Source organism: Oryctolagus cuniculus, chromosome 10, assembly GCF_964237555.1.
Source record: "Oryctolagus cuniculus chromosome 10, mOryCun1.1, whole genome shotgun sequence".
Taxonomy (NCBI): domain Eukaryota; kingdom Metazoa; phylum Chordata; class Mammalia; order Lagomorpha; family Leporidae; genus Oryctolagus; species Oryctolagus cuniculus.
This window is the reverse complement of record NC_091441.1, coordinates 92582249-92608420: the sequence shown is the minus strand read 5'-3', so window position 1 is coordinate 92608420 and position 26172 is coordinate 92582249. Positions and strand designations below refer to the sequence as shown.

Genomic DNA, 26172 nt, shown 5'->3' with positions numbered 1-26172 from the left:
CCCACTCCCAAACAACCGTCCACAAGCATGTCACACATTTTACTAACGATAGCTTTCTTGTGTTGGTTCCAATTCCTCAACCTTCTTTAGCACCTTGTCTCCACGTACACTGCCCCTGCAGTCTGGATCCTCACGGTCTTCTTTCTCTATCACTGTGTATTGCTTCTTTGCTTCTTCCCTTACTCTGCTCCGCATATCTTGAACCAGGCTGCCAGCACATACGTCGCCATGCACAGTGGTGACGTACTACTCTTCCGTGACCTACCAGATTCTTCAGTGACCCACCACATTAAAGGCTAAACCTTTTAGTCTCCTATTCAAGACACTTCACAGTCTGGTCCCAAATTGTATTTTAAGCTCTCGTTTCCCACTGTATTCAAGCACCTGACATTCTAATCACACCTGACTATCTGGTGTTCTCTTCTGCGTGAGGTGGACATCTATTGCTAAATACATGGTACCGCCCCGCCCATCTTCCCTCCAGAGGACAAACCCTGCTACCACCTGTGCTCACTTCCTGGGGCAGTCGTGTTATCCACGCTCAGCCAGTCACAGTGATTGATTCAGGAATGGACACGTGGCCCAATCAAAGCCAGAAATGCAGAAACTCTTGCTGGGACTTCTGGCCAAAAGATTACTCAGCTCTTTGAAGTTGTATGAACGTGAGGCCAGAGTTGCTACTGCAACCTTGCTACCATCAGAGAGGACTCAAGAATGGAATAAAAGGAATCCAGTCAAGAGGTCAAGTGCAAGAAGCCAGGGGCAGGACTTTGCTTCTCAGGTCAAGCCTACCTGTACCCACTTTACCCCCAAGGTTTTTCACTTACAGAGGGAACCAACTTGATTTGTGCTCATCAGCATTTCTCCTCAATCATACATGACCTGGTGCCATTCTTCCACAGTCATGTGCTCTCAGTCCTTTTCCTTTCTTTGCAGGGTCAAAAACCACTCATCCTTTAGACCCAGTTCAAGGTCTACATCTGTGATCCAAACTTTGCTTTCCTTGGTCCAAGTTCTTTGAACTCCCAGAGCACTTTACAGGTTGATCTTTAATGACAAATCCCTTATGGCAGTATATTAATTTTTTAAAGATACACAGCTTGTTTCTCTGTAAGCTACTGGCAGTTTGAAGGCAGGACTCAAGTTGCAATCATCTTTTTTTTTTTTTTAATCACAGAGCACACAACAGGAAGCTTTGCACAAAGTGGGATCTCAACTCATACACGTTGAGTGAGCAGATGAATCAGTGCAAGGCACATTGTCTCTAAACAAGAAGTCCACTGTGGGAGGAAACCAGCTTTACTACCTGGGAGGCAGGGAGAATACAGGACAAGCCAGCAGACCAAAACAGAGCTGGAGTCTGATAAGGGTCATAGCTAAGCAGGACCAGCCCAAGAGTGCAGTAAGAACCCAGAAGGCACATGTATGGCAAACATTCACTCACCCAGGACTTCATTCAGTCCAGCATTTCATCACTGCCACAGTCCACTACCTATACAATCCCTTGAATTAGCTACCATTTGGAAAGAACTTAGTGCAAGCCAGGCAGTGTGCTTAGCACACTCATTTAGTCCATAAATAGTGAATGAGGGATTATTCTGTGCATCTTATAGGGAGGAAACAGGTGTAGCAAGATGAGTAACTTGTTCAGTCCTAAGAATAGTGCATAATCCTGACTTACCCTAACATTTTTGCTAGTGAAGGAAAATGCTATGGACTGCATGTTTCTCTTTCTCCACAATTCACATGTTGAAACCCTCATCTCCAATGTGATGGTATGTGGGATGATGGCTTAGTAATGAGATCATGAGGGTGGAGGCTAAACGAGTTAGTGCTCTGATATGAAGAACAGGACTCTCGCTCACCCTCCTGTCTGAGCTCGGAGAGCATCCCACCATCTCAGCCTTCCTAACTTCTAAAACTGTTGAGAAATAAAGGTATGGTATGTCATCCAGTCTCTTTTACAGTGTTATAGGCAGGCCAAACGAAAAGGATGTGTAGGGCAAATGGTGAGCGAGAAGTGAGAAAAGGAAAAAGTTTCCTTAGCACGTTCACTCTGAGAAGCACTAGGAGCCGCAGCAGAGCCTGGAGGGAAGATGCTGAGAAGGCCAGGCAGCTTCCGCAGGGGTCAGAGGGCAATGGAAGAAAGGCTTTCAGGATTCCACTCCATGCTGCTTCTTTTTTATAAGTACAGTCCACATAGAAAGCGCCTATCTATGAAAATGAAGACCAAAAGCCAAACAGGTGTAGGATGTGAATAAATTCACAGAAGAAGCAAGCACACATGCCAAAAGCAGCCCAGGCTCATTAATAATAAAACAAATCAGGGCCAGAACAATATATGAATGAATGACCTTTTAGACTGATAAAATCTACAAGGGACACAGGAGAAAAGCCTGTCTCTCCACACCCTCACAACCACTTTGTGAGTTTTTTAGCGAAACAAAGCTTTTGTACAAAAAGGCAACTGGGCACTGAAAGACCATATATCTGGTGAATGTCTAAGAAATATTTTTAGGATTCCCCTCACTCCATCATCCTGCATAAACATCAACTATTGGCTGGGGCAAGTATGGAGATGAGGAGGAAAAGTAGTACCTGCTTTGTTTACCTGTGCCCTGAACATCTGTGTGTATGTGTGCATGAGGGTATATGTACAGGGGATTAAAAACACTCATTTTCCCCCTGGTTTTTTAAGTGATAAGAAGCCCTGACTTTAGGACAATGGCCAGTTGCTGATAAAACTAACACTCAGGTTATTTTTTTTTAACTTATCATGGATACTAAAATCACAAGACAATATTAAATTGTAGTTTCAGAGAAATACAAACTTAGAACCTTAAAAACTATAAATGTTGCTAAATATTTGGGTTTGGGTAATGTGAAATTTTAATTTTCTACATTTTATACTCAGCACTTTGAAATATATGTATTTTCAATATTCTAAAATTTTGGTTAAATTTCCTGGAAACTACTGATTACATTTTATTCAAGTCAGAGACATTCAAGTGACCACAGCCAATTACTAACATCTTCCTAGTCAACAACGGCAATGACAACAATATACATGTATACATATAATAATAATTCACCTGTAAAAATTCCAACCGGGCTAGGAAATCTGTGATGTAACTTCCTAGGGGCTTAAGACTTGGGTATGACCGTTTTGCCCATATTTCTGGAACCTTTCCAACAAGTAAGCTGCCAGACAGGGCCTCCAGCGCAGAATCCATTACAACAACACCCTTAATCGCCTTTTCAAGGTCCCATAGAGTGTTGCGTATAGTTCTAATCAAACTGCAAGGGAAGAAATGACGTCATTACCATATACGTGACAGCAAATGTCAACACTCAGTCTCTCCAGAAGAAGACATAGCAGCCATCTCATTTACAGCTGTAGAAGAATGCTTCCCGAAGTGTGGGCCCCTTGCACTTGGCAGTATGTGAGGCAATTTTAGACAACGCTTGGATGAACCTTTTTCATTTTCATCATTACAAACATTTTAAAATATAGAAAAAACCCAGTGTGTCCAAATTTTTGCTTTCTGGCTATTATTGCTTAGGAGTTAGGTAATTCATTATTATATTTTTTAAAAATTATATATTTATTTGAAGGACAGAGGGAAAGAGAGAGCTTTCATCTGCTGGTTCATTCTCCAAATGGCCAAGACTGGGTCAGGCTGAAGCCAAGATCTTGGAACTCTATCTGGTCTCCCACATGGGTAGGAGGGGCCCAAGGACTTGGGCCATCTGCTGCTTTCCCAGATTCATTAGCAGAACTGGATGGGAAGTGGTACAGCTGGGACTTGAATTAGCACTCATATGGGATGCCCTCATTGCAGACAGCAGCTTAACCCACTGTGCCACAATGCCAGCCCCTATTATTTTATTGTATATTGACCAATTATAGTTGTACGTGTCCATGAGGTACAAAGTGGTATCATTTTTTAATACAATGTGGAATGACTAAATCCAATTAATATATCTCCTCAAATATGTAACTTTTCTGTGGTGAGAGCATTAGAATTTTCTCTTCATAATATTAAAATGTATATACTCAATTATTAACTATGTCCAGTAGGCTGTTACTGATCTTAGAAACAATCAAGCTTATTCCTCCTGTCTGAGGCTCTGTACCTTCTAATGAGCATCTCTCCAGTTGTTCTACACCCCACCCTCTGGTTACCACTATTTTACTCTCTGCTTCTTTAAGTTCAATTGTTTTATGTCCCACAAGAGAGGGAGAACATGGATTCATCTGTCTTTTGGTATATGCCTTATTTCATTTAAAGGATGTTCTCTAATTTTATCTATGTTGTCACAGATGACAGAGCTTCTCCTTTGTTAAGGCTACATAGTATTCCACTGTGTACATACAAGTATCTCACATTTTCTATTCATCCCTTGATGGCCCCTGAAGTTGATTCTGTAACTTGGCTATTGTGAACAGGACTGCCACGAAAGGGGGAGTGCAGACAGCTCTTACACATACTGACATCAAACCTTTCAGATCAATGTCACAAGTGGGACTCCTGGATCACAGGGTATCTATATTCTTAGCTTTTTGAGAAAGCTCCAAGCTATTTTTGATAAGGGCTATATTTACATTCCCACCAACAGTGTACAGGGGTTCCCCCATCTCCTCATCTATTTTGTCTATTTTGATAACAACCATTCTAACAGGCGTGAGGTGAAATCTCATTGTGGTTTTAATTTGCATTTCCTTAGTGATTAGTAATGTTGGCCATCTGTCTACTTTTGAGAAATATCTATTCATGTTCAACATTTGTTTTGTTTCTTTTCTACAGAGTTCAGTTCTTTATGTATTTTGGATATAGTCCCTTTGCAGGTATATGACTTGCAAAATTTTTCTCTCATTTCATACATTGCCTCTCCACTAGATTGTTTCCTTTGATGGGCAGAAGCTTTTTCCTATGATGTAATCCCACTTGCATATCTTTGATTTTGTTGCTTGTACTTGGGGTCAAATCTAAAAAAACATCATTGCTCAGACCAGTGTAACATAGTTTCCTCTTATCTTTTCTTCTAGGAGTTTTGCAAGTTCAGGTCTTATATTTAAGTCTTTAATCCTTTTTGAGTTGATGTTTGTATATGGTATGAGACAAAGGTCCAAGTCATTCTTTTGTATATGGATACTCAGTTTTTCTAACATCTATTACATATTTTTGGTATCTTTGTTAAAGATCAATTGCCCAGGGCCGGTGCTATGGTATAGCAGGTAAAACCGCCATCTGCAGTGCTGACATTCCATATGGGTGCCAGTTCGAGTCCTGGCTGCTCCACTTCTGATCCAGCTCTCTGCTATGGCCTGAGAAAGCAGTAGAAGATGGCTCAAGGGCTTGGGCCCCTGTGCCCACATGGGAGACCCAGAAGCTCCTGGCTCCTGCCTTTGGATGGGCCCAGCTCTGGCCGTTGCAGCCATTTGGGGAGTGAACCAGCAGATAGAAGCTCGCTCTCACTCTCTCTCTCTCTCTCTCTCTCTCTGCCTCTGCCCCTTTGTAACTCTTTCAAATAATAAATAAATCTTAAAAAAAAATCAATTGATCATAGTTGTATGAGTTCTGAGCTCTCTATTCTCTTCCATTGGTTGATGTCTATATTATTATATTTTAATTTTTAATTGTTTAATTTGAGAGAGAAAGTGAGTGAGTGTGTGTGTGTGAGAGAGAGAGAGAGCGTGCACGCTCTCATTCACTAGTTAATTCCTCAAATACCCACAATGTCCAGGGCTGGGCTGGGGCCACAGCCAGGAACACAATCCAGGTCTCCCACTTGGGTGTCAGGAACCCAAATACTTGAGCCATTACCACTGCCTCCTGTCTGCACTGGCCAGAAGCTGAAGCCCAGAAAGACATCTATCTTTATGCGAGTACCATGCTGTTTTAATCACCACTGCTATATAATTAGTTTGAAATCATGTAATTTGATGCCTTCAGCTTTATTGTTTTTACTCATGATATCCTTGGCTGTGTTTGTGGTTTCATGTGAACTGTAGGACTGTTTTTTCCCTATTTATGAAAAATGACACTGGAATTTTGATAGAGGTTGGATTGAATCTGTAGATTGTTCTGGGAAGACCTGGCTTATGTAAGCAGAGGACCATATAAGGAAAAATGTTAGGTAAATAACATCATAGCTGACATACAAATATGGAAAAAGTTATAAAGGTATTAGGAAGTTGCTGAAATAAACACTGTGGTAATACATAAACTGTATATTCATTTCCATGCTTGCAAATACTTTCCCACTCAGGCCCAAACTTCAAGGAATACCATAACCATACCTGAGTGCTTCAGGCTAGCAGCCTCAGCCACTGAGAGATGGTGTTGTTATTATATGTAAATAAATATAATCTTTGTATAAGAAAAACAGAATTAAGGCATCATCAATATATTTTGTTTTAAAATGTCAGCAAATCTGGAAACCAAAATAAACTTGGAAACACTTCAGAAAATACTTAACCAAATGAATTTTCCATTTCGTAAGCCAGTATTGGATTGCAGAAAATTCAATGAAAACCTTTCAAAGCAAATAATTTCCTTGTTATAAAAGGTTCCTAATCAACCTAGTTTAGATTCAGTAAAAAGAGGGAGGTGCTATGTGTGTCAGGTAGCAGAAAAATGACCAAATATGTGGCTTCACACAGGCCTAACTCATGTTCATTTGCCTTTAACTCCTCCGATTAGTAACAGACAGGTGGGAAGCTATGCCTAATGAGTGTTTTTAAACAGTAGGAAGAGATCCTTTTCATCATCATGAATTATTATAAAAAAATACTCTTTCTTCTGGGGCAGAAGGTTGTGGAACTTTTAAAAAAGGGAAAATTATAATGAAATGGCAGATTCTGACCATCTTATAGAAATTTTTAAACTTGGTACCAGCATGTCTTTTCATAAATCAATTTTGGCTGATTGCCTTCTGAATCAAGGAATATAGATCCTTACTTGTTAAATCTCTCCATTTCTTGTACTAACACAGTATTCATGCTCTCTTCATATCTCACAGGATATCTCAGCAGTGCTATTTCAATGTCAAAGTCACTTGGGAGCTGAAAGAATGGATTTTGAAAATCACATATTACTCTCAGAATGGATCACTGCTTTCCTCCAGCCATAACATCAACAGCAGCAAACACTAGGTTGTTATTAAGTCCAGTCACTATGCTCACTGCTTTCCACTCATTATCTCATTTAATCCTTACCATGTGATCTTAGCTGCCAATGTTGCTTCTATTTTACTGATAAGGAGCTTTAAGTACAAGAGAGGTTAAATTACTGACCCAAGCGCACACACCCAAAAAGTGATTTGTGTAAATCCATGTCTTTGATTCTAAGGCTCACATTCTTTAAGTATCATGTCACTTTGTCAAAAATATATTTTTGAAAGTATGATTTCTTTTTCTAAGTTGAATCACATTTTCCACTGATTTACCTTTTCATAACTTTTATATTTATTTCTAATAAATGGTCAAGGGGCTCCAAATTGCTTGGCTTATGCTATTATCATTAATCATCTGTATAAATGTAGCAGGGTTCCTGGGCGTGGAGAGAGAGAGGCCACTGAGTGTCTGAGTCCTCTGAGAGACCTCAGAGATGCTTGAGAAGTGATGATGGTGGTTTAGAAGTAACCATCACTCCCAAGACTCTAGAATTCATACTCCTGAAGGGGCCAGGGAAATCCTCAATCAGGGAAGTCCTAAGCTAAGAGAGCTGACTGCTCAGACCGTCTTGGGGTGAGGATCCCCATGGGAAAAAAAAATCTTTCTAAGTCACAGTGGAAGGTGGCGTCCCGCAAGGGCCCTCTGCCTCTGCACAACCCTCCTACCCAATTAAGTCCCAAATAAATCTGTTAGGTCTCCTGTTAGGCATCTTGAAAGAGCCAGCATTCTGTGAAGGCAAGAACCTCTCCCCAGAGGGCAAGACCACAGCAGCAGGAGAGGTCCCGGGTGAGAAGAGGCAAAGAGCAGAAGCCGCAGCACAGGCATGTGGACTGGAGCAGGCCAGCCTGCTTTCCCTAGGGTCCAGGCAGGCCTGCCCTGCTCCCCCTCTAGTGGCCACAGGAAGGGTTACGGTTGGCAGGCTCACCTGAAGGAGTAACCGTGCAGCCCACGGGCTGCATGGTCAAGGGGACGAGGGGCCAGGTTCTGCTCTGTCCCAGTGCCTGATGCTGAAACATGGGAATAATGACAGCTGACCTGGAAAGGGTCTGTACTGGGGATCATCATCTTTTAAAAGTTCCCCAAGTAGTTTTCTATTGAATTTAAGACTTCACAGAAAAAAGATGACAACAGAGAATGCCATTCCAGTTCACTTAGCGGGGCTAGGTCCATGGGGCTGTCATGAAAAGCAAAATCTGTAGCAGCCGACTTCACACTGCTTGTCTCCTGTGCCTCCTCGATTTCTTAAGACCCAAGTTAAAAACCACTCTCCTGGAGTCAGTGAATTCAGATCATTTCCTCCTCCACTTAAAGAAGTAGGTCCTTACCTTCAATTTAGACATGATAACAAATCATACGTGCATTAGCTCATCCACAACTACAGGTACAAAGAACTTACTACGTGGCAGGCATTTTCCAAGCCACTTTCAATTCATGATCTCTTTCATGTTCTCAAAACCACAGACAGAGCCGGCGACGCAGCTCACTAGGCTAATCCTCCACCTTGCGGCGCCGGCACACCGGGTTCTAGTCCCGGTCAGGGCGCCGGATTATCTTCCGGTTGCCCCTCTTCCAGGCCAGCTCTCTGCTGTGGCCAGGGAGTGCAGTGGAGGATGGCCCAAGTGCTTGGGCCCTGCACCCCATAGGAGACCAGGAGAAGCACCTGGCTCCTGCCATCGGATCAGCACGGTGCGCTGGCCACAGCGTGCTACCGCGGCGGCCATTGGAGGGTGAACCAACAGCAAAAGGAAAACCTTTCTCTCTGTCTGTCTCTCTCACTGTCCACTCTGCCTGTCAAAAAAAAAAAAAAAAAAACCAACAACAAAAAAAAACCCTTAGACAGTTGGAGCTGTTGTCACCACTTAGGAGGTTTGGAAACTGATGCTGAGAGAGGCAAAGTGTCTTGCTCAAAGTCATAGGGCTGGTGAGTGGAGTTTTCAGATTGTCACTTCCACCTCCATTCCATGAAGCACGAGATCTTTTACATTCAACTTTACCTTGTTGAGAATATCTGTGGTGATCTCTAACAGAATCTGGTCGGTGCCTTCTGAAGATCCGGTCTGTTTGGAGCCTCCTTGGGTAAGCAGCAAGGACTCAAAGAGGATTTTGGTTTGCTGAAGATCTTTGGAGATATCAACATTTTCGTGCAATCCAAACACCTCCGGTTCTTGAGTAAATGGAAGTTTCTACCAGAAAATAGATTAAGCATGCAGCACATTTTCACAGGATACTGAACAGCAAAAGGATATACTATCCCAAAATAAGGCTACTATGGCAGAAGGAGTATTTCGAGCTGAAGATAATTAAGAATCAACAGGTACAAAGTTTTCTTTGCCTTCCTTTTATCTGCTCAAAAGTAGGGCATAAACTTCTCTTTGTTAAGGGAACAAAAAACTTCTCCTTCTCTTGTACCAGGATCAGGAAAGCAACTCCTACCACCAGACCTGGAGGCCTGGTACTAAAATCAGTCTCCATAACCAGACCCTATTAAAATAATCCTTAGCTTTCATTAATCTTCCCCACTTGGTTTCTTACTATTTTCCCACAATTTATTGCTCCTAGAAACTTAACCTCCCATTTACTTTGTCTAGTCCCTTCTCTGAAATTCATCACCCTTTGTTAAACTGGTATGTCAACTCCCAGGTATAACTGCCTTTTCTGGTTTTCATTTCTTTTATGCAAAGCTCCCACACACATGAAAACATTAATATCAATAAAAACCATATGCCTTTTCTCCTGTTATTTGCATTTGTCATTTTAATTTATAGGCCCCAGCCATTGAGCATAAGAGAATACATGGAGGAAAGTTTTTTTTCCTCCCCTAAAATACAGTAATTCATAAGGCAGACATATGCAGACCAAAATCAATTAAACATCAAATAATAAAAGATTCAAGCTTTTCTAATTTTCAGTACTTAGTAGCAAAAGAAGATTGAATTGGTGGAGATCATGATACTTGTCTACACCTATACATTGGCGGGGAACATTTTACCACTTGCTGTTAGGAAAATCACACACACTCTAACCCTATTTTCAGTGACATCATTTACCTTAATAAATTCAATATAGTCATCATAGGTGCCTTTGGGTGGCGCATAGTAGTTGCCACTGGGAGAAAACTTATAATGAGGGTTTTCAATTATCTGTGAATTATAAAAGTCAGCCAGCATGGTTAACAGGAGACGTCTGTCCCAATCATCGGTCACTCTTCCTCCATAATTACACTCCCCAGTCAGGTAAGAGATGGCTTCAAATGGAATGGCATCATATTCATTTATAAATAGCTGAAACAAAGAGAAAGTAAAGTAAGAAAAAACTTAAAAATCTTTCACTTCTTCTTAAGATGGCATTAAATATTCTCTACTTGTAGGAGGGGTATATCATTATGGGTTGCCACTGGATAGCTGGGATGGGTAGTTTTGCTTCAAATTATTTTGCTTAGCTGCATCTCCCATCTTTTTTTCTGAAATAAATATGTATTGCTTTTCTAATGAAGAAATATTTAGTAAGAAAATTACCAAGTGTTTTCCATATGAATTTGGATCAACTTTGTCTAAGGGCACTGGTCCTCAGCTGGGGTCAGCTTTGTCCCTGAGGGGACATTACGCAATGTCTGGAGAAGTCAAGTTAGTCACCACTGTAACAGGTGTTCGGTGTGCTAATGGCATCAACTGGGTAGAGCTCTGGGTGCTGTTGAACAATGCACAGTGGAGCTACCCACAGTAATAGTGCCAAGACTGAGAACCAGAGGCCAGTGCAATTTCACAATATGATAAAAACACAACAATTTCAAACTTTAGTGTCAGCTTCATTCATACATCATGACTCAGTTCCATAAACAATCCATACAGTTTCTAGTTTCCTTATTATTATGGTAATAACAGTAATAAAAACTGCTATTTTGCATAGATTTCACATTATCTTTTCATTTCCCAGTAACTCTATAGAGTAGTAAACAGTCTGGAAAGAGTAGTAAACAGTCTGGAAAATGTAAATTAATGTCAAGGCTGGAGTTTTTTTCTTCCAGTTCCAAATCCCATACTTTTTCTAGTATTTTGAAATGTTTGGTAGTATGTGGATTAGGATGGTATAAGTTACTAGCTAAGAGATGTTCCTGTCCCTGGAGCTTACCTAATAGTACAGTAATTACAGTAGAAATGGTGTAAAGCAAGAAAAAAATATCCTTCCAGAGGCAAGTTAAGGAAAAGAAGTGTTGAGAGATTTAAGAGAGGGACTGACACAATGAATGTAAATGCTCTCAAAACCCCAGTTAAAAGACACAGACTGGCTGAATGGATTAAAAAAGAAAACCCATCTATTTGTTGCCTACAAGAAACACACCTTACCAACAAAGACACACACAGATTGAAAGTAAAAGGATGGAAAAAAGATAATCCATGCTAACAGAAACCAAAAAAGAACTGGTATGGCCATCCTACTATCAGACAAAATAGACTTTAACATAAAAACTATTAAAAGAGACAAAGGGCCGGCGCTGCGGCTCACTAGGCTAATCCACCTAGCGGCGCCGGCACACCGGGTTCTAGTCCCAGTCGGGGCACCAGATTCTGTCCCAGTTGCCCCTCTTCCAGGCCAGCTCTCTGCTGTGGCCAGGGAGTGCAGTGGAGGGTGGCCCAAGTACTTGGGCCCTGTACCCCATGGGAGACCAGGATAAGTACCTGGCTCCTGCCATCGGATCAGCGCGGTACACTGGCCGCAGCGTGCCGGCCGCGGTGGCCATTGGAGGGTGAACCAACAGCAAAGGAAGACCTTTCTCTCTGTCTCTCTCTCTCTCACTGTCCACTCTGCCTGTCAAAAAAAAAAAAAAAAAAAAAAAAAAAGAATATTGGGGCTAGGCAGGCTGGTGAACCCAAGGCTGCAGGCTGGAAACAGATTACAAGACAGAATTCTCAGTTCACTGATTATATGCAGGTTTTTAATAAAAATGTTCTCCAAGCCTGGGCTTTTAGTAAAATATCTTAGTGAATAAAAACCAGTATCTAAGATCAATGTCATCTCATCAATAATTACAATTCCATCAGCACTAGTTTCAATAATGTCTACAAGGATTCTCAAATTGACAGGTTTATTCTAGTGAAGGTGTCTGACCCTTTATTTTTCTAAACAGCTGACAAAAATTTGAATATTTTCTGTGAAGATCATCATCTGTTAACAATTTTTATTTGATATAAACATGATCAAATATTTAAAGGCTTATAAAAAAACCCATCGGATTGAATTCTGAGAGCATCTAATAGGGTTTTTATCAAAAACCTGCTCTCCTCATGTGGCCTTGTTTCTTTCTTTCTTTCTTTCTTTCTTTCTTTCTTTCTTTCTTTCTTTCTTTTTTTTTTTTTTTTTTTTTTTTTTTTTTTTTTTGACAGGCAGAGTGGACAGTGAGAGAGAGAGAGACAGAGAGAAAGGTCTTCCCTTGCCGTTGGTTCACCCTCCAATGGCTGCCGCGGCTGGCGTGCTGCAGCTGGCACGCTGCGGCCAGCGCACCGCGCTGATCCGATGGCAGGAGCCAGGTACTTATCCTGGTCTCCCATGGGGTGCAGGGCCCAAGGACTTGGGCCATCCTCCACTGCACTCCCTGGCCACAGCAGAGAGCTGGCCTGGAAGAGGGGCAACTGGGACAGAATCCGGCACCCCAACCGGGACTAGAGCCCGGTGTGCCAGCGCTGCAAGGCGGAGGATTAGCCTAGTGAGCCGCGGCGCCGGCTATGGCCTTGTTTCATAAAGGCCCTTCAGAACAGCAAAGAGGCAGGAGGTACTAACGTTCTGGGTTTGTGTGGAAGGTCATTCACTCGCTTTCCCAAGGCCTGTGCCTGTCCTGGGGCTTGATGCTCAGATGCATCTTCCCTAGACTAACTGGGAGGAGTAGGGTACAAGGAACCAGGAACAGTGATGTCTCTTTGGATGTGGTCATGCGATGGGGGGTGGGAGGTGCTGAGCAGCCCCAGAGTCCCTGCGACAGCTATGCAAGCCATGGGGTCTAACGTAAAACAAGGGTAGAGATGCTAGTCTTACCAGCATGGGATGATTCTGGATGTGGTTCTCAAGGTCTTTTCTTCTGAGTCTTGGTGATCCTGTAAGCTACCCAATACCCTTTCAATAAATTACTTCTCTACTGAAAGTAGACAGCCTGTTTCTGTGCTCTGATGGAGCAAAATGGTAAGAGCTCACTGAGTGGAAGAGGAGAACAGAGGAAAGAGAGGGACTACACGAACCCAACAGTGAGGATGGCCCTGCAAAAACAGAGGGCCAGCGACCTTGACAACAACACTGTTGTGTTGCCAAATCAACCAACCCCAGAGTATATCCTTCCTCTGCATTGCTGTTTTAATGAGAGATTGTAAGTTTCCTTATGGATTAGGCCAGTTTGAATCGGATTTTTCTATTACCTGCAACAGTAAGGATCCAGATGGAGATAGCACTTCATAAATCAGAATTTCTCCGGCCACCCACCTACCTGTTAGTGCTGACGCTGGGAGGATTGAGTCAGTTACTCCCAGCAAAGGGACTTGCCTAGGGCCTGGTGGATTGCGATCCTTTACAAATGCTAGTTCCTTTCTTGCTTTACCTGAAGCTGTTGGATACTGATGCGTAAATCTGATTCGTTAAATCCATATGGAATATTCCAACCAAGAGGACCAAATTTCTTTCTCTCTTGCACGAGGGCATGAAAGAAACAAACTCCAAACAGCAACTTCTCCCAGGCCTGTAACATAAAAATTTTACAGCAAGAAAAATTCTGATCAGATTTCCATCAGTTAAGTAAGGGGAACAGATGATCTTCTTTATTGCAAGATTCTATGACCAAGTATCTCACAAACTTCTATTTTAAAAAGACATGCCATCTAAAATGATACTTGATTTGGAAGTATTCATCTTCTTCATTCAAACTTACAAAGTTAGTCAAACCACAATAATTCTACACTTTATTAAAATGCAATGTTACCATTTTACCCAAGTATTAGCTACTAATGCTTTGATATTACTTGTAGGTATTTATACCTTATCCTGTAGACTCACTGGCTTAAGTGCCTGAGACTGTAAGTGCAGCAGAATGATTAAGCATTCTGACATGAATAGATTCTAGTATGCAATTCTGTGACATTTATTTGGAGACCTTAAAAAATTTTTAAATTTAATTTGAAAGGCAAAATGACAGAGAGGGAGGGAGAGAGGGAGAGGCTTTGGTTTATGATTCATTCATTTAACAAATATTTATCTCAATGATTAAAGTACTGGGAATGAAGTGAATAGAAAGGTACAAGTTTCTGCTTGTTAGGAAATGCCTAAAGCTTATAAAGTATTATTAAATAAAATTTTATACAGGTTGAATATCCCTTATCCAAAATTTTTGGAAACAGAGGTGTTTCAGATTTCAGGTATCTTAAAATTATGGAATCTTTGCACATATATAATGAGATATCTTAGGGATAGGACCAAGTCTAAACACAAAGTTAACTTATTTCAAGTACATGTTATACACACAGCCTGAAAGTGATTTTATACGACAGCTTACAGCTCACCCAATTGTGATTGTGACCCACTATATGAGGAATGACATGGAATTTTCCATGTGATATCATATTAAGAAAATGTTTAGATATTGAAGCACTCTGGATTTCAGAGCTTCGGAGGAGGAATGGGCAACCTGTACTTTGATATTTTATCACCCAAAAACACGTTTTAAAAGGCCCAGAAGCTAATATTACCAGTTCTTTTCCCTGGCATCCCTTGAAAAACTGATGATCGGAAACTGGATCCGTGAGATATGACTGAAGGAGATTTAGCCGAAGACCCGTGGGGGGTTCGTTAGTAATTTTCACACCATTCTGCAGAATTGTGACTGGGAACTAAGACAAAACAGATGGAGAGCATGATATAAGATGACAAGCTAGAGCCCCCAAGATGAATACAGTAGTGGATTAAAAATAGGTACAATAGAAAACTCTAGAAATATTTTTAAAACCTTTTATGGTAAAGCATCAGAAGTTCAATTAAGAAACATAACGTAACAGATAGCTCAATAAATGTACTGAACTCTCTAGGCAACGCTTACTTTTGGAGATGGATAGCTTGTGAGCCAAAGTCGAAAGGAGGGGTTACAGATCTCGGGAGTAAAATCTTCGCATATTTTTTCTAACGTGGGCATCCAGGAGACGGCAAGGTGACAGTTCTGTAGGCAAACCCAAGTTCCTTCTTCCACTGCCGCTTTGATCATTTTTGTGGCAACTGGTCCTTGTCCTTGTCCCAGGGAAATCGCTTGAAACTTATTTCCAGACATAGATTTATCATTCGCAAATTTCAGTAAGCCTATGAAGCGTACAAAAAAATGGTCACATCACTTACTGTAGCATGGTAAAATATGCCTTATTTATCAGTGTCTATGTTTTATTGTGGAAAATCTTTCCTAATAAATACTAGATTTATAATCATGTAAGAAATGGGAATTGACGGCTGACGCCATGGCTCACTTGGCTGATCCTCTGCCTGCGGCACCAGCACCCCAGGTTCTAGTCCTGGTTGGGGTGCCAGATTCTGTCCCAGTTGCCCCTCTTCCAGTCCAGCTCTCTGCTGTGGCCCGGGAGGGCAGTGGAGGATGGCCCAAGTCCTTGGGTCCCTGCACCTGCATGGGAGACTGGGAGGAAGCACCCAGGTCCTGGCTTTTTGGCGCAGCGCTGGCCATAGCGGCCATTAGGGGAGTGAACCAATGGAAGGAAGACCTTTCTCTGTCTCTCTCTTACTATCTATAACTCTTTCTCTTTCTCTAACTCTGCCTGTCAAAAAATTTAAAAAATAAAAATAAAAAAAGAAATGGAAATTTAACAAGATGTTTTAATTATAATTTTTTAATGGTTTACCATCCATGTACTTACTGGCCATAGGATCTGCTCCTGGAGACAGCACAAAAACTAAGGGAACCGTGCAGTTTGAGTCCAGGTAACTCTTTGTCAAATCAAATGGTGGAGGCTCTACAAACTTTTTCCCTAGTTTGTCAGTGACATAATTTGTTATAGCTGGAGTTATCTGGTGAAGAGAGAAGACATGATTTTTAGAGTAAGTTCTGTTTTATCCAACAGCTTACATTATTACTAAAAAAAAAAAAAAAACTGAATAAAATTCAAGTCTAATGACCAAGAAAAGCAGGCTAATTTCCCTAATGCATCAAAATAGTCTATGCATTGATGGGACAAGACTAGCAATCCGAGAGAAAAGCGGGCAAATGTGATGAACTGTTTCCAGAAAATGAAATACAACTGGACACTGGACATGGGAAAAGATTCTCAACTCCTTCAGGTGCCAAAGATTGTAACTGTTTCCCTCCTTCTGGAAATAGCACGCCATGTTATCCCACCAGTTTGTGCAGTTAACGTGGCCATGTGATTCAGTTTTGGCCAGGGACAGACAAGACTGGATTTGGAACTGTTAGATCATATTTTTATAAAGGAGCTGTCTGCCTCTCACACTTTCTTCCCTTTAACAAATGAGGCCTTCATAAGTCAGCTTCTGTCACGCTGATGAAGATCACATTCTGAAGGGCTTTTCTTTCTTTAAGATTAATTTACTTATTTGAAAGGCACAGTTACAGAGAGAGAAAAGGCGGGGCGGGGGTTGGGGGGGGGGAGAGATAGCAAGTGCTAGCTCTTTCATCTGATGGTTCACTCCCCAAATGGCCACAAAGGCCAGGGCTGGACCATGCCCAAGCCAGTAGCTTCTTCCAGGACTCCCTTGTGGCTGCAGGAGCCCAGGTACTTGAGCCATCTTCCACTGCTTCCCCAGGCACATTAGCAGGGAGCCAGACCAGAAGCGAAACAGTCAGGACTTGAACAGGCTGCATATGAGATGCTGACACTGCAGGCAGAGGCTTAGCTCTCTACACCACAGCCCTGGCCCCTCTAAGGGACTTCTCTAGCACAAGAAAAAGAACCTGAGTTTCTGGACCATCTCAAGGACGGTGCTGTCCTGCCTGCCCTTCATCCCTGATCTCTGGGCTGTTAGCAGAGAAAGAAAATTAACTTCTATTTCAAGTGATTCTACTTTTGGTCTTTTTATTATTACAGTTTAGCCTGTATCCTAATACTTACAATAAGAAAAATACAAGTTATAACTATACAAGAATTTAAATACCATTTTTACTCACTACTTGCTGTTTTTAAGAAAGGTTTTATTTATTTCAAAGGCAGAATTACAGAGTGAGAAATAGAGGGGTAGAGGGAGGGAGGGAGGGAGAAAGAGGGAGGGAGGGAGGAAGAGAGGGAGGGAGAGAGAGAAATCTTTTGTCTGTCAGTTCATTCCCCAGATGGCTCTGACAGCCTGGGCTGACCCAGGAGCTTTATCTGGGTCTCCCATGTCGGTGCACTGTCCCAAGCACTGGGTCCATTGTCTGATGCTTTTCCCAGGCCATTAGCAGGGAGCTGGATGGGAAGTAGGAGCAGCCAGGACTCCAACTGGTTCCTCTATGGGATGCTGGTGTCACAGGCAGCAGCTTTACCCACTATACCACAATGCTGGCCCCTACCACACTGTTTTATAAACAAACCAAAGATAGTCTGGGATACGCAGATATTTAGCCAAATGGTCGTGTACAAGTTGCTATCATGAAGCTGTTTTTTTGATGAGACTAAGGTTTAAATCAGTAGACCTTGAGGAAAGCAGATGCCTCTCCATATTGTGGGTGGCCTCATCCAAACAGTTGAAGGTCTTAAGAGGAAAAAGACTGAGGTCTCCCTAGGACGAGAGACTTCTGCCACCACACTGCCTTCAGATCTGAGCTTCAACATCAACCTGTTCTTCAGTCTCCAGCTGTCTGCCTACACAACAGACTTGCCAGCTTCCACAGTAACATCCACCAGTCAATTCCTTAAAATCAATCAATGTGGGGAGCAACTCGGACTAGACTAAGTTACTGGAATTAAGACTTATTCTATGCATCTGCTCTCCCACAATATGGCGCTGAGAAGGGAGAAACAGCTTCTGCCCAGCTGCCTCTCACCAACTTGACAAGCTGCAGGAGCCGCTCCTGATCGGAGGAGAGCAGCGCGCTCGGCGTGTGGGTAGCAGAGCACGGATTGGTGAAGAGGACTATAAAGGAGGAGAGAGACAACATGCACCAGGAACATCTAAGGGGAACATCTATCTGAAGGAACACCTGTGCAGCCCCCGAGAGAGCCGGCCGGCGGTGTGCCGCTCCCCCGCGGAAGTGGGGAAAGTGGCCAGGGGGAACCGCCCTTCCACGGAGGTGGAAGGGACAGTAGCCAACCCGGGAAGAACCAGCAGCAAACCCCGGGAGGGCCGAGCAGACAAAAGAATAGCGCAGGGTCCTGTGTCGTTCCTCCACGAAGACGGGGAGCGACATAATGGTGCCGTGACTCGGATATGAAGCCTAGGCAGGGTTTAGTGTCATTCCTCCACGAAGAGGGGGAGTGACAAATCAATCCTCTGCTGTTGGTTCTGTTCATCTGGACAACTCTGAATAATATAGGCTTTAATTCAACCTTAGTTCAATCCAGCTCAATTCATAATCATTTTGGGAGTTTCTCCTATCTGCCACACAGTGCTCTAAATCCTACAGACATGAACAAAATAATACATGGGTCTGGACCTCAAGAAACTCACAATCCAATGGGAAACCCTAACAAACAAATGGACAATTATTACATATTCGAACAGGGCAAATGCCAGTGTAAGCACAGCCCCCAAACCATGGAAGACAAAGCATTAACACCACATACAGTGTTGAAGCATCTCCCCTGCCCAATGGGGAGACATTCTGTGGAGTGCAAACAGATTTCTCCCAGATGCACAGGAAATGAAGGCTATTGGGGATAACATAACAAATAAAAAATTGTTTTGCACTTTGAAGGCCTTGCATCTAGCCAGAGGAGAACATTCTCATATATGCATACAACTGTCAGGTGGCAAAGAATGAGTAAGTTTTAACAGTGTACAAAGGCTGGCTGGCGCCGTGGCTCAATAGGCTAATCCTCCACCTTGCGGCGCCAGCACACCAGGTTCTAGTCCTGGTCTCCCCCCTTCCAGGCCAGCTCTCTGGTATGGCCCAGGAGCGCAGTGGAGGATGGCCCAAGTGCTTGGGCCCTGCACCCACATGGGAGACCAGGAGAAGCACCTGGCTCCTGCCTTCGGATCAGCGCGATGCGCCGGCTGCGGCGGCCATTTGAAGGTTGAACCAACGGCAAAAGGAAGACCTTTCTCTCTGTCTCTCTCTCACTGTCCACTCTGCCTGTCAAAAACAACAACAACAAACAGTGTACAAAGGCTGATGGGTGCGAGAGTAAGGAGGAGCACTCAGGAGTCAAATGATGTTGTAGGTCTTTGTCTGAGTCTCCCCGGAGACAGAATGACACCTTAGTTAAAGCAGAAAATGCTCAAAGGAGAGGGAGGAAAGACGTGGAGAAGGAAGGAAGGAAGGACTACCACCTTCACTTTCAACATCTTCATACTGTACACAGGATGGTGAAGCAGCTTACTCCCAAGATTCACTCCTCTGCCCAACCTTGTTGCTTCTCTGAGCACCCTGCCCACACACCTTTTTTTTTTTTTTTTTTTTAATAGACCTTGCCCTCAGAGCTGTTATAGCAAGAATCCTGCTACGTTAGTTGAGCATGATGTCCCCACTCTCGGTAGCTCATCAATACCGTATATGATCAAATCCCTTATTCCTCACCATCTTCCCAACAGAATTTGATCATCCAGGCACTTTCGGCAGGAATTCTGTTAAGTCAGCTAAACAAGAATTCTCTGTTTCTTTGATGCCTATTCCTAGCAACCCCACTCTTCTGTCCCCTCCTTGCCTGTAAACCCCCAACCATCTCTGCTGGATTCCGGGGTAAACCCATCTTCCTCTCTCCTGCTGCGATAGCCTTGATGCCTCCCTGTTGATTGTGGCGGTCTTGAAAAAAGCCTTCCTTACTATTCTAACAGTTGCCATGCCTGCTTTTTGCCTTAGCCTAACATAGAGTTTAAACTACAAGGATGAACATAGCTTTTTGTTTTCTATTTACAATGTTTCCTTTTGTGCTATCACAATTCCCTTTCTTGATTGCATGAACATTGGTAGCAATGTCCTTACCTCAGTTGTATAAATATTTTTGTGCATGTTCCAAATAATAAAATCCTGACGTGTCAAAGATTTTCCCATCTGCTTCTGCTTCTACCCATGATGGACTACAGGAACCACATTTACTTTCTTACCATAAATTAATTTAAAATGGGCAAAACGAGTAACACAACCATTTTCTGACATTGCACAACAGGTGGTGTAGGCCGTGGTGAAAAGAAAATGAAGTGAATTCTACTCTTCACTTAGCTTTCTTTCTGGAGGTGTATTCCGAACTATGGACAGTGCTATGGAAAGCGGATCAAAGCAGCATAGCTGAATAGGGAAGACAGGAAACAATTCAAGGAGGCCGGCTCCAGGAAGTTGTAGAATCCCAATTATAAGGGAAGTATCCAAGAGAAGGATGCAGAAATCTACATGACAATGCCGTTGGCTCTTTACTGACCACTGTGATGTGTGCACGGGCAGATGAAGCTGCCATCCTCCGTGACAATGTGTTTCTCTGGACACCTCCTCAAGCACCTGCCTGAGGCTGTCTTACAGACAGCATGTCTGTTTCTCAAGTTAGAGGGGAGTATGCTCTAAAATAGTGATAAGAAGCACAGCACAGTAAATACAAAAGTCATTCATGATCAAGTGTAATGCACCATACATAATTATAATGTTATCACGGCAGTGCAGGAAGTTTGTTTATACCACTGTCACCACACACATGTGAGTAACAGGTGGTGCTCCGACATCATGACAGCTGTGGCACTGCTAGGTGGTAGGATTTTCCGCTGCTTTATAATCTTAGGGAACCTTCCTCGTAAATGACAGCTGTCAGTGGCCAAAACGTTGTTAGGAAGTGAGAGAGAGAGAGAGAGAGAGAGAAAGGTCTTCCTTTTGCCGTTGGTTCACCCCTCAATGGCCGCCGCGGCTGGCACGCTGCGGCCGGCGCACCGCACTGATCCGATGGCAGGAGCCAGGTGCTTCTCCTGGTCTCCCATGGGGTGCAGGGCCCAAGCACTTGGGCCATCCTCCACTGCACTCCCGGGCCACAGCAGAGAGCTGGCCTGGAAGAGGGGCAACCAGGACAGAATCCAGCGCCCCGACCGGGACTAGAACCCAGTGTGCCGGCGCCGCAGGCAGAGGATTAGCCTAGTGAGCCATGGCGCCGGCCATGACTATAGTTTTAAGCCTAGTTCTTCACAAATGGCAAAGTACTGGGGTTCAAAATAGAATACATTGTCTTTTACCTTATCAGGTCTTAAGCACCGAAGAACTATTATTTTCTGCAGCTCATTGAGCTTGGTATCCATTGGTTCTGGAAATTTAGCATTGTGTGGCTCTTTACTGTCATAGATTTCCCGCCATTCCAGTATATGGTCACAAAAATGATTTCTAATGGAAAAAAAGTTTAATAATAATTATTCTTTTCAGTGGGAAAACTTTTAAACAAGATTGTTGAGGCAGAGAAATAAACAAGACAGCTATAAGGTTATTTTGAAGAAAAAAATCACTAGATAACAAATTTACTCGTCACTATTCAAGGCTAAGTCATCACATGTAAATAATTACCGGAGTCCTCTGAAGGCGGGAAGTTCGTTTACCCGACAAATTTCCTCCCAGCTTTTATCCTGGAGCCAAGCTGGGTCGGGATTTTTCTCTGCACTCCTAAGGCTTACTCCTCCAGTTAAAAGAAACATCAGTTCCTGGTATTCAATCTCTTTCCTTGCCCTGTATTCCCAAAATAAAGATCACTATAAATTGTTGATTTTCAGATGAACGACACTGACTTCTGCTTTTATGGCCTGGATGGTATAACCAGGACCATACTTACTCTCCTGCTGCAAACTACTGGAAAAGAGAGCAAAATTAACAGAACAACTGCCTTTAGAAATTGTACAGTAGTCAGTGCAGAACTACGGCCCCTGAGGGAAGAGAGACATGGAGGGTGACTCTTAGGATTCTCTCCGCTGTCTGCCTGAAGCTCTTCCCAGACTACAGCAGGAGGTGACCAAAATCAAAGCTTGGTGGTGGTGCTGAGTTGACAGACACTACAGATTAAGGAGGGCTGTGGTGGCTGGAACCTATGTGCAGAATTACAGAGAGGAGAGTAGTGAATGGGGAAATGGGTTCTGGAAGTTTCCATGACGTTTTATTGATTCTGCTGACAAGTGCCAAGGCACAAATAGTAGGGCAGAACTCCTGGAGGTCAGGCAAAGACTGGCTGGGAAGCTGGAAACTGAATGTTCCCAAGGATCACACAGGTTTGGGAGACCTGAGTTCTTGCCAACCAGAGTTCAATCTGGGTTGAACATCACAAGAATTCACTGGTGACATGATACGAATCACCGTAGCAATACAGCTAATCTGGTCTAAGACTAAGATGGCGATAAGAAAGCTTAAAAATAAGCCTTGAAATCAAATTAATGCATTAGTAATTTAGCTACCTCAAAAAGTAAAGCATACTAACACAATTCACAACAAGCATAATGAAGAGAAAAATCAGTTAATGTACAGACATAAAAGTGACAGAGATTATAATTAACAGACAAGAATGCTACAAGAGTTATTATAAACATGCTGAGTAAAAAAAACATGAACATAGTGAAGAAAATAGGCCATGTTAAAAAGAACCACGTGCAACTTCTAATGATAAAATACAAAAACTGCAACAAAAACACTGATTTCCTTTCCATATGTACAGAACTTAGAAAAACCTACACTACATGAAGTACTAAAGGAAGTGTCACATAGATGCAAATCTAAATCTATACAAAAGAATAAAGAATACTAGAAATGATAAGCATGTGGGTAAATATAATATTTTTTCTTATTGTTTAAATCTTTTTAAAAAATAATTGGGTATTTAGATCAAAATAATAGCAGTGTTCTGTGGAGTTGATAAGACTTGCAACAAAATGACAAAAATAAAACAAAGCTAGGAGAGGAGAAACAGAAATAAAACATTTTATACTTACAACATAAAAATAATGAAGTATAATTTTTAATGTTTCTTATACTTCACATTTGTATGAAGTACAAGAATAATAACCCAGTATATACTACAAAAATATACTGCAACTATATATCTAATGTTATATATGAAATAGTATAGTTTTCTAAACTTAAGAGGCAGAGACAAAGAGAGAGCTTCTGTTGACTAACTCACCCCCCAATTGCCCACAACAGCCATGGCCAGACCAGTGTCAAAGTTGGGAAATGGGAGCCCAATCCAGGTCTCCCATACAGGTGGCGGGAACCCAATTACTTGACCCATCACTGATGGTTTCCAAGGTCTGCATTAGCAAAAGGCAGAACTAGAAAGTAGACGCAAGTCCTCCAGTGTGGAAGTTGGCATCGTAACTACCAAGCTAAATGGCAGTTCTGTGAAGTCATATAATTTTAACTGAAGACAGTAAGTCAAGAATATATACCATAACTATAAAGCAATCACTAATGTAACAGAACAAAAATTCCTAATAAGGAACAAAGGAGAACAAAATTTAATCATTAAAATATATTAAGCAGAAAATGATACAAAAACAGATAGGAAAACTGAATATTTTAAGGTATTTTAAAACACCATCCCATCTATCATTACAATAAATGAAACTGGTCTACACCTTCCATTAAAAGGTAGTGATAAGGGGCCAGCGCTGTGGTGTAGTAGGCTAAGCCTGCTCTGCGGTGCCAGCATCCCATATGGGCACCAGCTGTGTCCTGGCTGCTCCTTTTCTTATCCAGCTCTCTGTTGTGGCCTGGGATGGCAGTGGAACATGGCCCAAGTGCTTGGGCCCCTGTACCTGTGTGAAAGACTCAGAAGAAGCTCCTGGCTCATGGCTTTGGTCTGGCCCATCTCCAGCTATTGAGGCCATTTGGGGAGTGAATCAGCAGATCAAAGACCTTTCTCTCTGTTTCTCCCTCTCTCTATTTGTAACTCTATCTGTTAAATAAATAAAAAGAAGTTTGTAAAAAAATTTTTTTAAAAAGGTAGTGATAATAAGTTTAGGTAAAGTACCCAAGACTAGCTACATGTTGTCTACATAATTTATATATAATACAGAGACATAAACAAAAAATAGTTTATGTACAACACAAAGACATAAATAAGTTAGTAGAAAATAATATACTATACTAACAGTAATTCAAAGAAACCTGGAGGGGTCAGTAATTTGGCACAGCAGGTTAAGCCACCACCTGTGATGCTGGCATCCCATATAGGCACTGCTTTAACACCCAGCTGCTCCACTTCTGGTCCAGCTCCCTACTGATGTGTCAGGGAAAGCAGCAGAGGATGGTCCAAGTTCTTGGGCCCCTGACACCCACGTGGGAGATCCAGAAAAAGCCCCTGACTCCTGGCTTCTGTCTGGCCTACCTTCAGTTTGGCCCAAGCTTGGTCACTGCAACCATTTGGGGAATGACCAAAGGTGAAAAATGTCTCTCTGTCTCTTCCTCTCTCTGTTTAACTCTGATTTTCAAATAAATAAATCTTTTTAAAAAAAGAAATCTGCGAAGACTATCATATCAGACAGTGTAAACTTCAGAAAAAAAGATATTATCAGGGATAAAAAGAGTAAAGGCAGGCGCTGCAGCTCAATAGGCTAATCCTCCGCCTTGCGGCACCGGCACACCAGGTTCTAGTCCCAGTCGGGGCACAGGATTCTGTCCCGGTTGCCCCTCTTCCAGGCCAGCTCTCTACTATGGCCCAGGAGTGCAGTGGAGGATGGCCCAAGTGCTTGGGCCCTGCACCCCATAGGAGACCAGGAGAAGCACCTGGGTCCTGCCTTCGGATCAGCGCGGTGCGCTGGCCGCAGCGGCCATTGGAGGGTGAACCAATGGCAAAGGAAGACCTTTCTCTGTCTCTCTCTCTCTCCCTGTCCACTATGCCTGGAAAAAAAAAAAAAAAAGAGTAAAGTCAAATTTTCAAGAGGATATAATAACCCTAAGCTTTTATACATGCATCTTTTTTTTTAAAGTGCAAGTTCTTTTATTTATTTATTGATTGATTGATTGATTGATTGACAGGCAGAGTGGACAGTGAGAGAGAGAGAGACAGAGAGAAAGGTCTTCCTTTGCCGTTGGTTCACACTCCAATGGCTGCCGCGGCCGGTGCGCTGCGGCCGGCGCACCGCGCTGATCTGGCAAGAGCCAGGTACTTATCCTGGTCTCCCATGGGGTGCAGCCACTGCACTCCCTGGCCACAGCAGAGAGCTGGCCTGGAAGAGGGGCAACCGGGACAGAATCCGGCGCCCCAACTGGGACTAGAACCCGGTGTGCCGGCTCCGCAAGGCGGAGGATTAGCCTAGTGAGCTGTGGCGCCGGCCAATATACATGCATCTTAACACAAGGTGAAATTAATAGTATTTCAAGAAGAAATCTCAATAGATATTCCAATACCTCTCAACAACTGACTGAAAAAGTAGACAGAAAATCAACAGGGACATAGAATACTTATAGATTCACATGGCATAGAGCACTTAACTGCAAAACAGCAAAATACATATTCTTTTCCAGGGCACATTGCAGTTAAGTCTCATTAATCAAAGTTCTCCAACAGGCAAACTGTGGAGACAGAAAGCGGACTGTTGCTTACTGGCACTAGGAGTGGGAGTGGGAACTGGCTTACTGGACACAAGGCAATTTCTTGACATGATGGAAATGTTCCATATTTGGATTTTGGTGATGGTTGCACAACTGTGCAAATGTACTAAGAATATCTAACTACATTCTTACAAGGGATGAGTAGCATGGTATGTTAAACTACACCTCAATAAAGCTGAAAAAAGAATAAGATCTCTTTCAAGTGATGTTTAGAATACTAATAGGGAAAAATGCTAAAGAGCATATATAGTTTATTACCTCTGTGTATGAAAGGAAAAAAAGTAAAGCAAGTATTTGCTTATTTTTAAAAGTTCAG

The 26172-nt window shown here is 42.5% G+C and overlaps 1 protein-coding gene across 1 annotated transcript in view; it reads right to left on the bottom strand.

Annotated features, from left to right (window-relative positions):
• Positions 1-26172, bottom strand: part of DNAH12 (dynein axonemal heavy chain 12) — a 198613-nt gene that overhangs the window by 11380 nt on the left and 161061 nt on the right. Inside the window, exons 61-70 of the mRNA XM_051852268.2 lie at positions 21828-21986; positions 21506-21650; positions 16066-16216; positions 15249-15502; positions 14902-15042; positions 13761-13898; positions 10228-10461; positions 9175-9363; positions 6966-7069; positions 3093-3297 (exon numbers count right to left, since the gene is read on the bottom strand). Coding sequence (XP_051708228.2) covers positions 3093-3297; positions 6966-7069; positions 9175-9363; positions 10228-10461; positions 13761-13898; positions 14902-15042; positions 15249-15502; positions 16066-16216; positions 21506-21650; positions 21828-21986 — 1720 coding nt within the window. The remainder of the gene's footprint in view (positions 1-3092; positions 3298-6965; positions 7070-9174; positions 9364-10227; positions 10462-13760; positions 13899-14901; positions 15043-15248; positions 15503-16065; positions 16217-21505; positions 21651-21827; positions 21987-26172) is intronic.